The following is an 18,539-nucleotide window of genomic DNA, read 5'->3' on the forward strand; positions in this document are numbered from 1 at the left end:
GTCGGGAATTCAAATTGTACTTGAGTAAAAGTACGAAAAAATTGGCTTCAAAATGTACCAAACTAAAAGTAGCCTACAAAATGTTTGAAAATAGCAGATGCTTTTGTATTGTAGCTGAGCTTGTAGATATTTCAATTAGCCTCCTAAATGGGGCTAAAGTGGTTAATGTATGTTTCATCATATTATAATAATTTAATCTGCAAATAAGTAGGCTAACTAGTAACGTTTTTAAATAATTGTAATGGAGTAAAAAGTACAATATTGCCTTTGAGATGTAGTGGAGTAGAAGTATGTATACTCAAGCACAAATACCTCAAAAGACTTATAACTCAAGTAAATGTACTTTGTTACTTTACACTGACTGCTGTAACCTGTACATGACAGTGGGCAAGGCGATCTGTTATGGATACTCAGCTACTGTGTGTGTAGGCTACTGACTTGACCTGTATGTAGCTTTTAAAGAAGAAGTAAATAGCAGGTTACTGTAAGGACCAAAGTGCAACCAGCATGTTGTCATATCTCATCATCACATGATAACCATACGCGGTGAAAAGGAAAGCGGAACACTTTTGATTTCCATGATCTAAAGTTAACGTGCGTTTGTCGCCAGCCTGAGCATCATAACTGTTGTGCGTTACATGTTCCAGGCAACAAAAGAAAGAAAACAATGGATAAAGTACCAATCGTCGGCGGGTGAGCTTTGATGTTTGGACACTTTATATACAGCCACGGATCAATATTGTAGATTTGTGTAATTGATTATCGATCATTTGATAAAAGTTTAAGACATCTATGACAGTCTGATACATGGCTAATATAGGCTATATAACATAAGTAGCCTTCATACATAGGCTATCAAACATTTATGTTAAGGACGTGAATTATTTATCAACATTGTTTTCCATTACTTTGCAGAGGACATAATGCGTATGGAATTGCAAATCCTGGATACATGCCGACGGGTAAGTTATTATTTTGCCATGCTGGCAGCATGTAATAACATAGTCATTGAATGACTATGTTATTACATGCTGGCAAGTGGGGAAAATAGGCCTATACCTACCTATACCCTTAATCTTTCCAGGGTGGTATAAAACTAAAACCTGGCTGCAACAAGTCATGAGATAAATTATTAGTTTAATAGTTTCACTACTTAATACCTAAAAAAAATACTTAATTATTGTAATATTTTATTCATGGAATTTATAAGCTGTGTTTTTTTGTTTAAACATTTATACAATTCTTATTTATTTATTTCCTTAAAAATAAAATAATATAGGCCTATTGCAAAAGATTTCCAGTGGGTGGGGCATTACATTTTTTGTTCTACAGATAAATATTGTGAAATATAGCAGATTAAGAGGCTAATTGTGAGCTTGTAGATCGGCCCTTCTAAAGAATCAATTCACAATTTGTCCAATGCTTGACCAGTTGTATAGTTTATTGATTACTTTTGATACAGCGCTGGTCTGCTGCATCTGGGCTTGATCTTTTTCTTTGCTACATCTGTTTGTTCCTTTTTTATGGTATTGAAAAGGTCTTAAAAGTCCTTACATTGTCACTTCACTGTCATAGAGTTAAGGGTTCACTCACTGTCATCTGAGGACCCCCCCCCCCCCCCCATGGGGTCCCGACCCACAGGTTGAGAACCACTGTAGACCAGTGATCCGGGTCGCTCCAGGACATGCTCTAACTCTCCATGTACATTCTATGTTACTGGATGTTGATCACGTACAGTTCACCATGCTTTCCTGTGGGCGGTGTCTATGGGCGGTGTACTGTAGCTTTGCTTTCCTTTCCTGTTGGTGTTGCCATGTCTGCTTATTATAAGTGACTTTGGGCTTGTTTTTCCTGTAAAGTGGTGAGGTATATTGTTTATACCTCTTAATACTGATTTACCTGAATATTAGACACAAGTCATAGGATTGTGCACTGAAATAGGTCTACTTTTATGGCTAAAGCTCGCACAGACCTGTATATAGCTACAGGCTATTCTGATGCAGATGGCTGTCAGGCCATGTCAGGCCAACATAATCTTTCTGTGCATTCTTGTAGTCTGAGCTAAGCTGACCTTCTGTCCAGATGGTCCGATATTGGGTCTCACCGTTACCCTATAGGCTATTCCTTAATTTTAGTATAGGAGTTGTAAAGTCAAAAGTCAAAACGCACGCACGCACGCACGCACGCACGCACGCACGCACGCACGCACACACACACACACACACACACACACACACACACACAGGCGTGCCCCATCAGGGACACATGCAACACGTCTGCATATTCTTTCTTTTATTTAGGCTATATTTACATTTGTGTTTTCTACATGCATTTACATTTGCTCATAACACATTTACGCATGTATTATGCACATACAGTACACATACAAGTCAGAGGATGCATTCAGCTGTGGCATGCGCTCACACACTTAAAGAAGACTTTTGGGCCAGAAGGCTTTCTTACCTTTAAAAGTACTTATTTGCCCCCCCCCCCCCCCCCCCCCAAAAAAAAAAATAATGGTCTAGCTGTTATTTTTCGTACCCGACCAGGGCTTCAGACAGGAGCGTGTGGTTAAATTGTTAATCCGCTTATTTATGTCGCTGGAAATTCAGAGACCAGATAATGCCTTTAGTTAGTAAGCATTGTTTATTCCCACCCAGCACTGCAAGTATTTCGCATAGGTCTCCCATCTTTTTTCCAGACAAACCTTTGAGTCTCACAGATTCTTGTGCTTTACTTCAGTGGCTTGTAAATGTTGGTAGTTGCTGTTTTTTTGGGCTTGTTTCTGTAGTGTAGTTACTAGTTAGTAGCTTATTTGGGCTTGTTTCCTAAATGTGTTGTTTAATCCAGTGGTTCAAAGACCCCCAAATTAATTTGTAATTTCCCCTGTATATCCCCATCTGAATACATTTTGTGTTAGGGACCACGTACCAGATTTGTGTTGTAAACATGTTTCAAAGGTATTTATTTTTTCTTCTCCTTTTAAAAAAAATACCAAATCTACAAGCCCACAATGCGCCAAATCGTGATGAGTTGTGAGTTTAAGTGCTCATCATGTAGCCTAGTTGTTTCTTTTGGTCTTGTTTTCAAAGACCTGGTTGCTTATTTCTCTAGCAAAAACTGGCAACAAGTTGGAATGTTTACTCGTAGATCCCCTTCTTGTGATTTCAGCAGTGGAAACTGGCTTTTTAAAATACTGTAGATATCGTTGACACGGATGACGCTCTCTTAGAGTTAGGATAGTTATATCTGGCTGTGTACTTCAGAAATCTAAAATCTCAAGTTTACTCATGTTAGTATTAGGCTAACTTATAGGCTCATTCTGTAATAGATCAGCTTGGGTTGGGTTTATTAAGGAATACAATGTATAATCCTATGGAGGCACAAGGTAAGTCACTCTTAAATATATATATTTTTTGTGTAGCGCTTGCTTTGATAACTACCAGTTAAAACAAATAATTACATATAGGGTTAAACCAAGAAAACAATTCTTGCATTGCAACAAGTGTGAGGTCCAGCCAGCTGTGTTTGATTATCTATTAAACTCTTGGCTTAGGGTGTGTACACTTACACTGCATTTTAAACAGACAAAAAACAACATTCTCAAGGCAGTGTGTATGACTTCACATTTGAACGTAAACTCAGATGTCAGATCTTATCTATGAATCGTAGCAGGGCGTGCCAGAGATGCTATGATTCCTTTTTTCTTTTCCTTTTTCACAGCATTTTAGATCATGTGTGTAACAACAACTGTGGTTATTGAACAATTTCTCTCCCTCCCAAAAAGATTTTTTTTCCACCGCTGACTGAACTGGTTTGTCTTGTTTTCTTTCTGACAGCGATGTACGCCCCGCCCGTGGCAGACATGAATGGTCCCAGCGCTCCTCCGGCCAGCATGTTTGACAGCGTGCCTGGATATGAAGGAACGCTGGCTGGGGGTGGAGGTACAGTACACTACACTACAGTACAGTACAGTAATGCTATTCTACTGTAATTACACACAGTTTTTCCTCTCTATTGGCCTCTGCACCGCTTCCCTTTGTGATGGAGGAAGGAAGCCTTTTTGGCAGACACGGCAGGGTCTCTGCAACAACAAAAATGTCTTATCAGATGAGAGGATATTTATTGCACAGGGGTGGTGGTCTGTTCTCACCCCTCTGTGAGTGTGTGTTAACCTCAGTAAAATGATGCCTAACCTTATTGAAACCTCAGTAAAATTAAATTATGCTCGAAGCTAACCTTACGCCTAATCCTAACCTCAGTAGAATTATGCCTACCCTAACCAAGTGAGGAGAAAGTCCGGTATCGATAGTGCAGAAAATGAGCATTGAAGTAATTTACCATTACTTTTTGATTAATAATAATAAAGTTATAATGATTATGCTTATGGCATAGCAGCAATGGGTTGTTTTCCCGTCACCAAAGTGCCAGTGAGTTGATCTCATCTTCATAGTCATTATTGACTATTCTGACCACTGTTTGTTGTGTCGTCTGCGTACTTTATGATGGTGTTGGAGTCATGTGTAGCTGTACAGAACAGGGCTCAGCACGCAACCCTGGGATGCTCAGTCTTGTGTATAGTGTCAGGGGGTCAGATGTGATCCTGCCCATTCTCGCCACCTGATGTCGGTTTGACAGGAAGTCTTGTATCCAGTCAGTCACACATGCTGGGGTGTAGCCCCAGCTCTCTGAGCTTTGTGTCAGGTTTTGCTGGGACAATGGTGTTGAATGCTGAGCTGTAGTCCACAAACAGCATACAGTACATACAGTATGTGTCTTTCAGCAGCTTGTTGTCCATGTGCGAGAGGACGGTGTGGAGAGCCTTGGCATTAGCGTCATTGGCAGTTCCAGCGAGACATGTCCTGTATTGTGACACAGGTGTTCATCCTGTGGTAAACACATTAGTTCTATGACGATAGACTACAAGGGGACAAGGCTTAGGGGTAGATATGTTTTCCTTGTACCGGTTGTTTTATCGTTTAGATCTGTAGTATTTAAGAGGTATAGGCCTGCCTACTCTTGGGCTCTTCTCAGACTTTTGGTGAGAAATTTTAGCTTTGGTTGTGTAAGCCATATTATATTACTGAGCTAATAATGACTGTGGAAAAGTCCTCCTTTGATTCACATTTTCTTCATAGTTAGTAAGTGAACGGTACCTAAGTAGGGTTTTCTTCAAATGACGGAGCGGCGCCCCTGATGTAAGCTGAAAGGATCTCCACACTCCAGCAGACACGACTGACAAAATGTTCACACCCCACATAGGTACAGAATGTAGCTGATGAAATGGAATGACAATGTACTAACTTAGTGTGATACTGAAAGTGGTTAAACAATGTTCATCTTCTCTCTCTTTTTTGTTTGACTACTGACTAGACTAAGAGTCGTTTGACAAGTGACATAAAGTGTGCACTGTAAGGTGCACACTTTATGCCTCCTCCACTTATAACTGTAGCACCTGCAGGTTCATATGTCTTTAAGTAATTAAGGAGTAGGAGTCTATGGATGGTGATCAGGCTCTGAAGTCACCATGGTGAAATATAGTATAGTATGCTCTAAATATATATGTTATATGTGTAAATACTGTATGTAGATATGCCTTGCTGTCTCTTCTTGATTAATTCTTTCCCCTTTCTTTCTCTTTCTGGAAACAATCCAAAATGATAGACCTTGCACAAAAAACTAATTTCAACCTCTCATTTACACCTGTAAACTTGTTTGATGTGACAATAATACGATTATTTGCTGATTTGTGTAGATCGACTCTTTTTGCTATTTTGGAAATGAGGCTGGCTTAAAGGAGTCATCCAGACCAAAACACATATAGGGTTAAATCTGTCTTTTATCATACCCCTTTATACCTGCTTTAGTCGATTTTTTTCATAGCTGCCCCCTTTGCTAGATTCCGGCTGCCCCTGTTGCTAGATTTTGCGGGCCCTCTCATAACTAACAGAGTGTATAGCCTTTATACTAGTGCGGTTATTTCTTCAGCTTCAAAGTTAGTATTTTTTTATTGGATTGTGTTTACACAACGTCCTGAGACCAACCAAACCGCTGTTTTGACCTCACAGGCACCCTTACTTGTCAAACGGCTTCTGCTCTGCACCAGAGCAGGGAGAGGAGAGGCTAGAAAGGGAGGGGAGGGAGGGGTCGGTTTGACAAGTAAGGGTGCCTGTGAGGTCAAAACAGCGGTTTGGTTGGTCTCAGGACGTTGTGTAAACACAATCCAATAAAAAAATACTAACTTTGAAGCTGAAGAAATAACCGCACTAGTATAAAGGCTATACACTCTGTTAGTTATGAGAGGGCCTGCGAAATCTAGCAACAGGGGCAGCCGAAATCTAGCAACAGGGGCAGCTATGAAAAAAATCGACTAAAGCAGGTATAAAGGGGTATGATAAAAGACAGATTTAACCCTATATGTGTTTTGGTCTGGATGACTCCTTTAAGTGGTATTTTGTTCTTGCCACCCACTATTTCTTTCTGAAATTACATCTCTGATGCATTGTACAGTATAGTGCCTAGTTCATGCTCTGTTGTAAGTCGGCTTCGTTGAACGAAACTAGCCCGTCTAAAAGCTCACAATGTGTCACTGGATGCAACTTCTAGTGAGTTTACAGTTTGGTTATTTTCGGTCCGTGAAATGGCCAAAGTGTTACTCGGGCATAGGTAGCCTATTGTTTGTCGGGGCGTGTGTTCCACTCAGCGCCCCTTTGTAAACTATGTTTGTGCATTCTTGCCTCACCTGTTCCTAGGTGGATTCGTGCCTCCTCCCATGCCTGCCTATCCTGTCCCCCAGCCCGAGCCTGGACCCACTCCTCAACAGTGGAAGTACGGCGTAAAAGATTTCATGCTGTAACAAGCATAATGTGAGGGGTAACCGGAACGCTCGTCCCCAAAACACACTCCGACACTCATTTTCCGCAGACCGCTCGCCCCCAGCGGTTCTCGTAGTCTTGTATTTGTTTTACTGAGGTTAATATTAGGGATAAGATTAGGTTGAGAGGTTACGTTTAGTAGGAATAAGGTTAGGTTTAAGCATAGTTTTCATGAGGTTAAGATTAGGAATACAGTTAGGGTTAAGCATAGTTTTATGGAGGTTAAGATTAGGAATAAAGTTAGGTTAAGGCCTAGTTTTGGAATAAGGTTGGTTTTAGAGGTTACGTTTAAGAATAAGTCTAGGTTTGCGCATAGTTTTACTGAGATTACATTTAGGAACACCTGGTGGCGACCGTTCTGAGGTCGCTGGATTTGACCCGGGGTGAGTGTGTTTTGGGGCGAGCGTTCTTGTATTCATGTGTGACCCCCCCCCCCCCCCCCCCCCCATCAGTAGCACATCACATCATAAATCATTACTAAATTGTGTCCAATATGAGGCCCACGCAGTACCATAGCTTTTTGACTTGGCATGAAGAATACATAATGATATGTTATTTTATGTCATGCCACTGTTTGTAGTATTCCATCGATAAGTGAAGATACTGCCAAGGAAGCCTTTGCCCTGTTTGCCTCCAGTCACTGCTGCTACAACAAGTCACCAGCCAAGGATGGAGTGATAACCAACATGGAGGCCTTCAATACATACAGGGTAAGCGGATTGATTGATTGATTGATTGATTGATTGATTGATTGATTGATTGATTGATTGATTTAATTAATAATAATATTATTTTATTAGAAATGTAAACAGTTGAGGTACAGTCAGACATTTAGAAAACACACAAGCAAAATCCTGGGGACTTGTTTTCAATGTAGTCTGTATTCAATTCATCAACATATCATCAACACATAGAAAACACTATATGTAAAAAGGAAAAAAAAGAAACATGAATGAAAAATGTGTTTACCTCCCAATGTGGTCTCCTGAAAGATGGATTGACTGACCCTAACGTTAGTTGATGATGCAGAACTTCCAACAAAATAACGTTGTTTCTTTTTTCACCACTTTATCTTAAAAGTTTCGCCTGGAAACATTCTCCGAGGTGAGATCTACAGCGTGGGGTTCTGAGCCATATCGCGGTACAGTACATTATACAGTATATCCTTTCAGTGGATCACTGGGATCTGGCTTCTTATTGTACAGTACAGTACATTATACTGTATATCCCCCTCTTCTTATGTTCTCTTTGTTATGAGTATGGCTGTTCAGTTACCAATAAAACACGCACATTCTTTTTTTCCAGGCCAGGTCGTGGATGCCTACACCCAGCCACCTCCAGGACCGTGGGCCATCGCTGCTAAATCCCCACAGTTCTTCCACGATGACAAGCAGGTCATCAAGGTTCCTCACACTTCATCAGTGAAGGTAAGTCCACGTTCCAATTCATATTTTTCTAGTTTGGAGAAAGGATAATATAGTTACCTTTTATTTAATTTTGTTACCAAATCAAATGTATTATCTAATGGAAAACTTTCATCTCCAGAACTGCCATGACTGTATGGGGATGGGGAGAAAGCCTTGCGAGCACTGTGCTGGTGCTGGGAACGTAAGTCACATTTCAGATTTTTGAGCAGTGCCAACGTGTCTGTCTGTCTGTCCGTATCAGTACGGCCTCTACAGCTGCAATACCGCTGGATGACCAACCTTCAAGAGACGCCGTTGAGCAGCCTAGAAGAGTTTTAAGTGATACTGTGTACTATCGTAGGCAACATGTGGCCCGTTAAATTATTTAGGATATGGACAGCAAATTCTTTGGATGAAAAAGTTCACATTCCAAAGCTGTGTTTCACATCACCTGCCTTAAATAATGCATTGTTTTTCTCCGTTCTAAGAGACCCTGAACCATGAAAGAGCTTTTGTTCAAAAAGGAGTGTCTGTCTCCTGATAAAGTATTATTTTGAAACTGTTTAATTAAAGTGACACATTCAAGGATGAGGCCTGCACAAAAAACGATTGCATTAGCATTTCTGTGTGGACCTGTAACATTTGATTCCACATGCTTTTCTATACTGTACATTTTTATACCACATATTAACTTTCATAATAAAATATGGTAGATATTATTATTTTATACCAGTAAGACTCCCTAAATCGGGAGATAAGCGACCGTCAGGTCTCATGTAAAAATCGGCCTGATGGTGGCGCTAAATGGGACAGATCTATGTTGATGACATGACTCTAGACATACTGTGCACCGCTTTGCATGATTTTTGGGCAAAATCTGTAGGAGCAGTGTCCAAAAATGTGTTAAAAAAAATTGGCCTGAAGGTGGCGCTAAATGTGACAGATCCATGTTGATGACATGACTTTAGACATACTGTGTACCGATTAGCATGATTTTAGAGCAAAATTTGTAGGAGCAGTGTCCAAAAATGTGTTTTGTAAGAATCGGCCTCATGGTGGCGATGTAAGAAATGAGGGGTGGAGGTAGTGGTTTGGCAGCCAAGTAGTGTGTGTGCAAAGTTTGGCATGGATCGGGGCAACGGTGGCGGAAATAATTATGAGAAGGGCAAAAGTGTGACGTGTGACAGACTGACAGCTGGTGGAGGTTTTGATAGTAACTGCGACCTGACGGTCGCAATAAAGTTGTTTGTTGCAAGTTCCAGTTACGCGGCCATATACAAATTCATATGAGGGTCCTATACAGTATCTGAAAACTGCTGTAGTGCGACATCAACCAACGCATCATCTTTCTCTATGTCCTGGACTGCACATTTTTGGCACATTTTGCAATCTGAACAGCAAAGAATATGTATACTTTCATTTTTAACTTGATTTATTTAATTGCACAAAATAAATGATATCCACATACACAGTAATTGACTTCTTTCCATGGGAAAGAGGTTACAGATTGTTGTTGCCCTCCTAGGTAAGAAACCCTAGGACGGCTTGTAAGAGAATTTGCTAAACAAATTCGAACCACACTCCTAGGCAGTTTTACATCAGAGTCAAATCAGACTTCTAAAGCAACAGCGACCTTAAGCAACAATACGGCAACGGCAGATGACAACGATAACCGGAAATGATCCGCGCTCGATAGATAAACCTGCCGTCGCAGCAGCCGCCTCTACTACGGCAGAAGGTCCCTTCCCACGTAACGCCTACTCCGTCTGCTGCGTGTACGCGTCGCCATGGGAACCAAAGCGTTCAGTGAAAGGGGTGGGAACCCGTCGCCGCCGAGGGTTTGCTTAACCACTTTGACCGCTACAGCGATTACGTCATAGCAGCCGTAGTCCGCCTGGCGTTGCCGTCCTGAAAATCATCAAGCTTAAAGTCGCTGTTACGTCTCACTCTGGACGCTCCTTGGACACTGAAGCCTGATGTATACTTTGTCGTACGACAGCATCACTTTCTGAAAATAGCAGATCTGCAAGCACACAATGTGTCAGATCGCGGCGTGTTGTGAGCTTGTCGGCCAGCTATTTCCGTCAAATGACACTGTCCTGTACAGTAAAGCATTACTCTGTCGTTAGGTTGTTTCGGCAGCAACCAATGCAGATTACAGTTGGTCGCGACGTGATCATGCCTAATACATTTCTGGAGGTCCAAAAAACATTTTTGGAAAAAAAAAGAAAAAACTTCAAAAACGGCCCAAACTCGGGAAACTTGGGGTTGGCACAGGGGTGGTATCAATACAAACTCGGGAAACTCGGGGTTGGCACCAGACAGGTTAACAATGTCTGAATACACAAATCCAATCTGATTTGAGAAATCCAAATCGGATGTGTACACAGTCTTAACAAAGCCTTTGTGATTCCTTGTGTCCCATCAGAAAGTGTGCTGGGTGTGCAACGGGTCCGGTTTCCGCATGAGAGACGATCGATGCAGTCACTGCAACGGCAGGGGGAGAGAAAAGTACGTATCTGAGCCCATCGCATCCATTACATGTTTGTATTTGTTAGGCCTTTTAATCAGGTTGTTCAAGTTGTCCAACATTGTTTTGTGTTCCAGCTGCACTTGGTGCCACGGCCACGGCTCCAAAGAGTGCACGACATGCCATGGAAAACAACAGCTTTTGGTCTTCATAAACCTGACCATAATATGGTGTTGTACCTTCACGATTCATTTTATTAACAGTGCTTGATATGAATAATAAAGCCTCAGTTATACTTGGTTTTATGCCGGTGTTGTGCACCAGAAACAGCAGATTGATAAGCTCACATTGCGACACGCTGTGAGCTTGAAGATGTTTCTGTTTTCGCTGCACCGCATGATGCACAACCAAGTATAACTCAGGCTTAATAGGATGTATAGTGCATAGCAGTGGGAGTGGTTTACTGGTGCCACACTGCCACTCAGTGGCCTTGTGGTTAGAGTGTCTGCCCTGAGACTGGGAGGTCGGGGTCGATCCCCGACCGGGTCATACCAAAGACCCGGTGCCTCCCTGCTTGGCACTCAGTCAGCATCAATGGTTAGATTGGGGGTAAGTCCCAGCTTGATGTCCAGGTGTACTTGTACATCAAGCTGTCTCACGCTATAGAAACAGGAGATAGGCTCCTGCCCTATGGGCCTCATGGCTCTGCAAGGCTGGCCTTACTTATTACACTGCCACTAAAAAATCTACTTTTACAAAAAATATTTGTATCAATTATTGTAAGCATAGAATCAAGCTATCCAGGATCCTGCAGAATCATCAGCATAAAACCTTTGATTCTGTGAAAAACAAATATTTGAATATTTAATTATATGATGTACTGTACTACATTTAATAAATACGCTTTGTTTACCAGTTTTCAAATGTATCTTTTCCCAGAATCAAAGGTTTTATGGTCATGATTCACCAGGATGGCTTGATTCTAGGCTTAACATAATTGATATAAATATTTATGTAAAAGGCTACCGGTATGTTTTTTTTGTGGCACCAGTAAACCACGCCCACTGCTCTGCCCGAGGGGTGTGTTGTCGCGATCACAACATCGCAATGTGATATGTTGTGAGCTTATAGATCTGAACATTGTTTTACCCTCTAATTAATGGATTTGTTTTTAAATGGAATTATTTAAGTAGTTTGAAGTTAGTTTGAAGTTAGTTTTTAACTTACATTTTGGGAGGGGATATTTTTGAAAATATTTTAGTTTAGGGAACAAAAAATAAAGGGGTATATACAGTACTAGTTGCGACCCATAAAAATGTGTCCGAGACCCACATACTGTATGGGTCCCGACCCACTGCTTGGGAAACACTGGTCTATACAGTACCACAAAGGCTGTGTTCCTTTTCCTGGATATTATAAAACATGTGTTTAATGTATTTTCTTTTTGCATAAACCAGGAAAAACAACAAAGATGACTATGTTGTGGAGCAGTCGAGCGGTCTGCAGATGGGCAACCTCAGCAAGGTGTCTGGAAAGGAGATGTTCAGAGACACACAGTACCTGGTGAGAGATGCTTTCATTAAACCATTGACCCATTTAGGCCTAGAATTATTGAATGCTTTAACCAGTGAAAAATAGCAGATATACAAGCTCACTGCGAGCTTGTAGATCTGCTATTTTTTTTAAATCATGATTTTTTTTGCAAGTCTTTGAATATATCTACTTAAAAGCGAACATTTGTGTTATTTACTTCTGGGTGGTCCCTGGGACAACATATTTTGAGATGGGGGGTCCGCGGCCAAATACCTGTAATTTTGGGGGTCCTTGACATGAAAAGGTCTGAGAACAGCATGATTTAGAGGAAGGATTTAGAAGTCGGGTCAAAGATCGGGTCAAAGATATTCAAAGACTTGCACTCGTTTTCACGATTTTTCTAAAATAGCAGATCTACAAGCTCGCAGCGCGGCACTCGGTGCCGCGCTGTGAGCTTGTATATCTGCTATTTTTCTAAAGTTAAAGCATAAAATAATGGTTAAAGTGGTTAAAATCTAACGCGACTCGGGCGCGTTCTAGGTATTTGAGAGTTACCCCTGGCGGCATAGCTCAGGGGTAGAGAAACCGTTATTAGAGCATGAAGGGTTCCCGAAGGGTTCCCAGTTCGAATCCGGGCTCCCCCTGAGTTAATGTCGAAGGGTCCTTGGGCAAGAGTCTGAACCCCACATTGCTCCTGGTGAGCTGGTTGGTGCCTTGCATGGTTTCCTCCGCCACCGGTGTATGAATGTGTGTGTGAATGGGTGAATGTAATGCACAATCTCTGTAAAGCGCTTTGGATAAAAAGCGCTATATAAATGCACCATTTACCATTTACCATTTAGTTAAGACCTAAAATGTCTTCTAAATCCTAACAGTTTCTTTATCTGTGGCGCTCTAAGTTCTTAGTATCAAGGACCCCTAGAATTATATGTATTTGACCGCAGACCCCGATCTAAAAATATTTTATTCCAGGGACCCTGAGAAAGGAAGATTTGAGCTACAAATGTTCGTGTTTTCAACATTTTCACGATACCAAAAAAAAAAAAAAAAAGAATAGCAGATCTACAAGCTCTGCGAGCATATGTATATATGCTATATTTTTAATAGTTAAACAATAATGGTTAAAATCTTAAAATCCTATGCGACACGGATGCATTCTCGGTCTTAATTGGTTTAATATTCAGAAAGAAGCATGTGGAGGATTTAGTGGTGGTGTGGTGGAAAACCTCACTACATCTACCATCTGAAAAGAAGGTTCTCCGATAGTAGACAGTTTAAAGGTACAGAAGAAAGTTTTAATGATAGTATCCCCATGGTACGTTGCTACGCGGTTGCTATTCAGAAGAGGAATTGGGTACCAAACGGCCACCTTGGTTTGCAGTACACAACAATACCAGGATGTGGTTCGACACCTCAACGCATGATTTACAGAAGTTCACCAGACAGCATAACTAGCACCTTTCTTGGGGGTCAAGACAAGTGTAGGTGAAAGACAGAACTGGGCAGTTTCTAGTGTCAGAAGCGTACTTGACATGGGGTCATTGTTTAATGGAGGCAGGTTGAAGGGGGTAGCAGTTAGTTTCACATGTATCTAATGGATTAACAATGGACACAGTCAACAACATGTCAATCTCAAGTGCCTAGTGGGGTTGAAATATAAGAATGTGTTATATTCTGACACCTTATGGCGCCAGCATGCTAGTAATATAAACATGTCCATTCCCAGTGTGTTTACTTTGACACTGCTGTGGTCTGTGGTCATGTCTTTTTGTTTGTTTTCTTCTTCTTTTTTTTTACCGAGTCCATAACTTTCGTGTTCTACCTGGGATTTGAACCTGAGTCCCCTGCACAAGTGCTGAAATACTGTATCTACTGTTGAGTTAAAATCAATCAAGTAGGACGTTCATTTACGGAAAAAACACAAAAAGTTAAAATATGGAGATACTGTAAGAGCTTTCTGCCTGACAGCAATGATATCAAGTGATGCTTGAATCCTCCTCCACATGATTTACTGTATGTGTATCCAATAATGCTTGAATCCTCCTCCATGTGATCTAGGTGTATCCAGTGATGGGCTTCCCTGACCCCCAAGTGGTGCGCGCCGCAGAGCGGCTGGTCAGTGAACACCAGGGGAAGTACTCCCAGACCGGACGCATTCTACAACAGGTAAAGCTGTACCGCGACTGTCATGCAAGGTCAACTGTGTTAATCTAGTTTACCAGTTTATTTAACTGGGAGGCAGTGGCTCAGGGGTAGAGTTGCCGTCTTAGAACACAGAGGGATCCCGAAGGGTTCCCAGTTCGATCCCGGGCTCCTACAGAGTTAGTGTAGTGTCGAAGAGTCCTTGAGCAAGACTCTGAACCCCTAGTTGCTCCCAGTGAGCAGGTTGGTGCCTTGCATGGTTTCCACCGCCGTGTGTGTGTGTGTGTGTGTGTGTGTGTGTGTGTGTGTGTGTGTGTGTGTGTGTGTGTGTGTGTGTGTGTGTGTGTGTGTGTGTGTGTGTGTGTGTGTGTGTGTGTGTGTGTGTGTGTGTGTGTGTGTGTGTGTGTGTGTGTTGCACAATTTCTGTAAAGTGTCTTGGATAAAGGTGATATATATGTTTCGTTTAATTAACATGTTAAAGGAGTAGTTCACCCCCAAAATGACCGTTTCGAAACGGGTCCCCATCCGGAACGAATGGGGGTAAATTTATTGTTATCACATTTTTGTCTTAGGAATGCGACAAAAAACTAAAAATATTATTGAACTCTACTCTCCATGGCGTGACTAATCAATAGAAAAAAAGTCATTTTGGGGGTGAACTACTCCTTTAAAGCTCGATATTCTGACAGTAATCATTGCTTTAGAGTTTTTGTTCAGCAACAGGGCTCTACCTGGGGCTTTTAAGCCATGACATCATTTTGTAGGCAGAGGAGAACTCTGCCCCCAGAGCATTTTCTGTCCCTCGCTATTTCAACAGATCCGAGACAAAAATAACGACTAAAGTATAATTCTAACACTTTCCTTTCAATAACAAAGAGTAGAAAAATGTGTAAATAGTAAAAATAGTAAAAAGATTCACGGAAACTGGGGGCAGAAATTCTCCTCTGCCTACAAAATGATGTCATACTTAAAGGTGATACACCATGCATTTATGTCATATTGTTTATGTCCCAAAAACGTTTTTCAAAAGGTTTGAGGCTAAATTACCACTCCTGAATAGAGAGCCTCTCTCATTTTTGAATGGCTCTCAGAGCATTTCAGCTGCAGTACCACCTTTGGCCTGAACTGCGCCACCCCCCCCCCCCCCCCCCCCCCCCCAAAAAATCTTTTTGAAAAAAAAAAATATTTAAAAAAATATATATATATATTTTGAAAAAAAAACTTTTTTTGAAAAAAATTGTATTTTTGAAAAAAATAAATTAAAAAAATCTTCAAAAACGGCCGATGATGACGTCACAATCGGCAGCAAATCTGGACAGCCTGTTTTAAGAACCCGTGGGATACTTTTAACCTTTGCCTTCTCAAAACCAGAGAAAGACACAACGGTCAGAAATGGGACTTTGTGAGGATAGAAGGTGCTAGTGGGACCCCAAAAAAAGGTTTTAAAAAAGGAAAAGTGAAATTTCATGGTGTATCACCTTTAACAGCCTACATTCCTTGGTGGGTTATCAATTTAATCCAATCAGGAGAGAGAACCCCACAAAGATACCGTAATTTATCAACTTGTGTTCCAGTTCCAATGTTGTCTGCTCATTTATTTGTTTCATCACTTCACTAGAACGAACACGCTTCTTTAGAAATCATGGCTGTGAGAATATCGAGCTATTCAACACTTACTTATTTTAACCCCCAAAATATCACTCATCATCATCATCATCATCATTCTTACTGCATCTTTAAACACTGGATAAAAAACGTTGCTAAATTAACTGATCATTCTTTTGCCTACAGCGTCAAACCATCGAGTTGATCCCCATCACCAAGGTGACCTACAGCTGGAAAGGCAGCTCACATGTGTACTACGTCTACGGGAATGAGTTCCAAGTTAGCGCTGACAATTACCCTGCCACCTGCTGTTGCACTGTTATGTAACTAGACTGGGCATTAGGCCCCTTGTTTGCAGACCTATACCTGTGGAATACAAGTATTGTTTACTTAAAGGACAATGCCAGACTAAATATCATCTAGGCTCATTTTCCTTCTTATATTGACCCCAAATATGACTGTCCATGGGGTCTGTTACCCCCCGGCTCCACCGGGCACGTCGAGCGTCGTGTCAACGTCAACGCTGGGAACGCTCCCGTTTTAATCAATGAAGGGTGCTCCACTGCCGACGGTAACGTCAACGTCGGACTCTCCGGTGACGGCGTCCAAACTCGAAAATCGCCCCGGTTAAATGTTTTGACGGCGTCCACAACGTCCAGTCATGTATAAAATATGAATAAATGCATTGTAGGCTATATTTAAATGTAGGCTATATACTGTACGTGCGTTTCTGCTGTTGGCTATCCATTCACAAGGGTGACTAGATGTCCCAAAAAATCCTAGCATATTTTTTTTATGTAATTACAGCGGTCTACTTTGATAAAATGATGTACAACAGGCTTTAGGCAGAAATGCCCTTCCTCAGCAGAACCCGGCAGCCTGCATAGCGTGGAGCCCATAAGCCTATCGCTTTTACGCTATTTGTTGCGGTCAAAATGTTTAATTATTTGTCATTACACACGCATCCATGCCATCGTTGTTCAACAGGAGCCGCCCCACTAAACATGTTATGCTGTTATTGCTCTGTGATTGTCCTGTACAGTCTTTTTTTTAAACAATATGTTTATTCTTTTTTTTTTTTACAGACATACAAAACAACATAATACAAGACCATACAGGATCACATACAGACAAAACAAGCAAAAAAAGAAAATACAACATACAAAAAGAACAACCAAAAAACCTGACACTAACACGACACATAAGAATATTAAATAATTCTGATACAAAGAGCACAATATACTATTTACACTATTTACACCCAGAGTCCCACGCCACAAGGCCGGACAAACGACCGCAGAGGGAATGCAACTACCCCACATCTGGTTCCTCCATTAAGTACGAGAGATCATTGCCCTTGACATACTGGATAAAATTCCCCCATATTTTCTCAAATATCTCTTGTTTGTTCTTGAGAGTGTATGTGATCCTTTCTCTGTACAGTCACTTTGATTGGAATTTGTTTTCGAATGTTTTGTATTTGAGTACATTTAGGCTACGTTGTACAATTACTTTCCACCACTGCCTACCCATCTTTTTTCAAGTATTTTTTGTGTAATCAAATGTGAAAATACTGTATACTCAAGATGTTTATTGTCAAGTACATGCACTGTGCAAAGCTTATGTTGGGGGTGCTCCATAAGGGACCAATCAATTTGCCACTATTTTGAAATGAATTATTATATTTGTCATCAAGTAATCAAGTGTTTAAAATCATATATCAATCAACATGCTAGTATTGTTCAAATAAAGTTTATATATTTTTTTCAGGAGTTATTATCAAGTGTTACTATATCAATTTATATAAATCAATTATGTACTTATTTTGAAATCAGGTGTTTTATATTTGTGCTTCTAATTCATTGTATTTTTGCACTCATGTATTTGTGTCATTTAAAGTTTACTGATTGCATATAGGCCTAAGCATTATTTTATGTTATTTTATTAAGTAAAGTACCACAGACATCTTGTGACTGAAAGGCTGACAACAACAATAAAAGGGAATATCATCTTTCCCCAATGTTTTTTTCTTCTTTTTTTGGAGCTGTGTGGAACACAGGCTCCCCTATACGTGGCCGTGTGTGTGGGTGTGTGTGTCTGTCTGTCTGTCTGTATGTAGCCTGAGGAATGTGTAGCCTGAGGAATGTGTAGCCTGAGGAATGTGTAGCCTGAATACCACTGAGTGACCAGAGAGGCTGCTATCAGTCTAGCCTGAGCATCAACTGCAATACACACACACACACACACACACACACACACACACACACACACACACACACACACACACACACACACACACACACACACACACAGCTCCACTTCGAACAGAGGTTCGATTTTTAAATAAATGTGTATTCAAACGTCATGACAGAATAGACATCATGACGTATTTATAATTAATTAATAATAATTCTGGCCATAAGTCTAAATTTAGTCATTCTAAGCTAAGCCATTATTTATGTTATTTGAGATTGAAGCCAAGCAGTACAAAACTATTCTTTTGTGTTC

At 40.9% G+C, this 18,539-nt stretch overlaps 1 protein-coding gene across 1 annotated transcript; it reads left to right on the forward strand.

Annotated features, from left to right (window-relative positions):
- Positions 1-556: 556 nt before the first annotated feature.
- ssuh2rs1 (ssu-2 homolog, related sequence 1) lies at positions 557-18,046 on the forward strand. Its single transcript, XM_080733546.1, has 13 exons — positions 557-693; positions 916-962; positions 3,840-3,944; positions 6,753-6,828; positions 7,456-7,585; positions 7,956-8,016; positions 8,181-8,302; positions 8,421-8,483; positions 10,710-10,792; positions 10,889-10,981; positions 12,209-12,314; positions 14,343-14,450; positions 16,218-18,046. The coding sequence occupies exons 1-13, from the start codon at positions 668-670 to the stop codon at positions 16,356-16,358; spliced, it is 1,161 nt and encodes a 386-aa protein (XP_080589672.1). The 5' UTR covers positions 557-667; the 3' UTR covers positions 16,359-18,046.
- Positions 18,047-18,539: the final 493 nt, after the last annotated feature.

Source organism: Nannobrachium achirus (genome assembly GCF_963921795.1).
Source record: "Nannobrachium achirus genome assembly, chromosome: 9".
Taxonomy (NCBI): domain Eukaryota; kingdom Metazoa; phylum Chordata; class Actinopteri; order Myctophiformes; family Myctophidae; genus Nannobrachium; species Nannobrachium achirus.

Bases quoted from the DNA above. Each gene is read 5' to 3' on its own strand.
- ssuh2rs1 (XM_080733546.1), top strand. From the start codon at position 668: ATGGATAAAGTACCAATCGTCGGCGG. The intron at 963-3,839 runs GTAAGTTATTAT...TCTTTCTGACAG, and splicing joins TCCTGGATACATGCCGACGG to CGATGTACGCCCCGCCCGTG. The intron at 12,315-14,342 runs GTGAGAGATGCT...CATGTGATCTAG, and splicing joins TCAGAGACACACAGTACCTG to GTGTATCCAGTGATGGGCTT.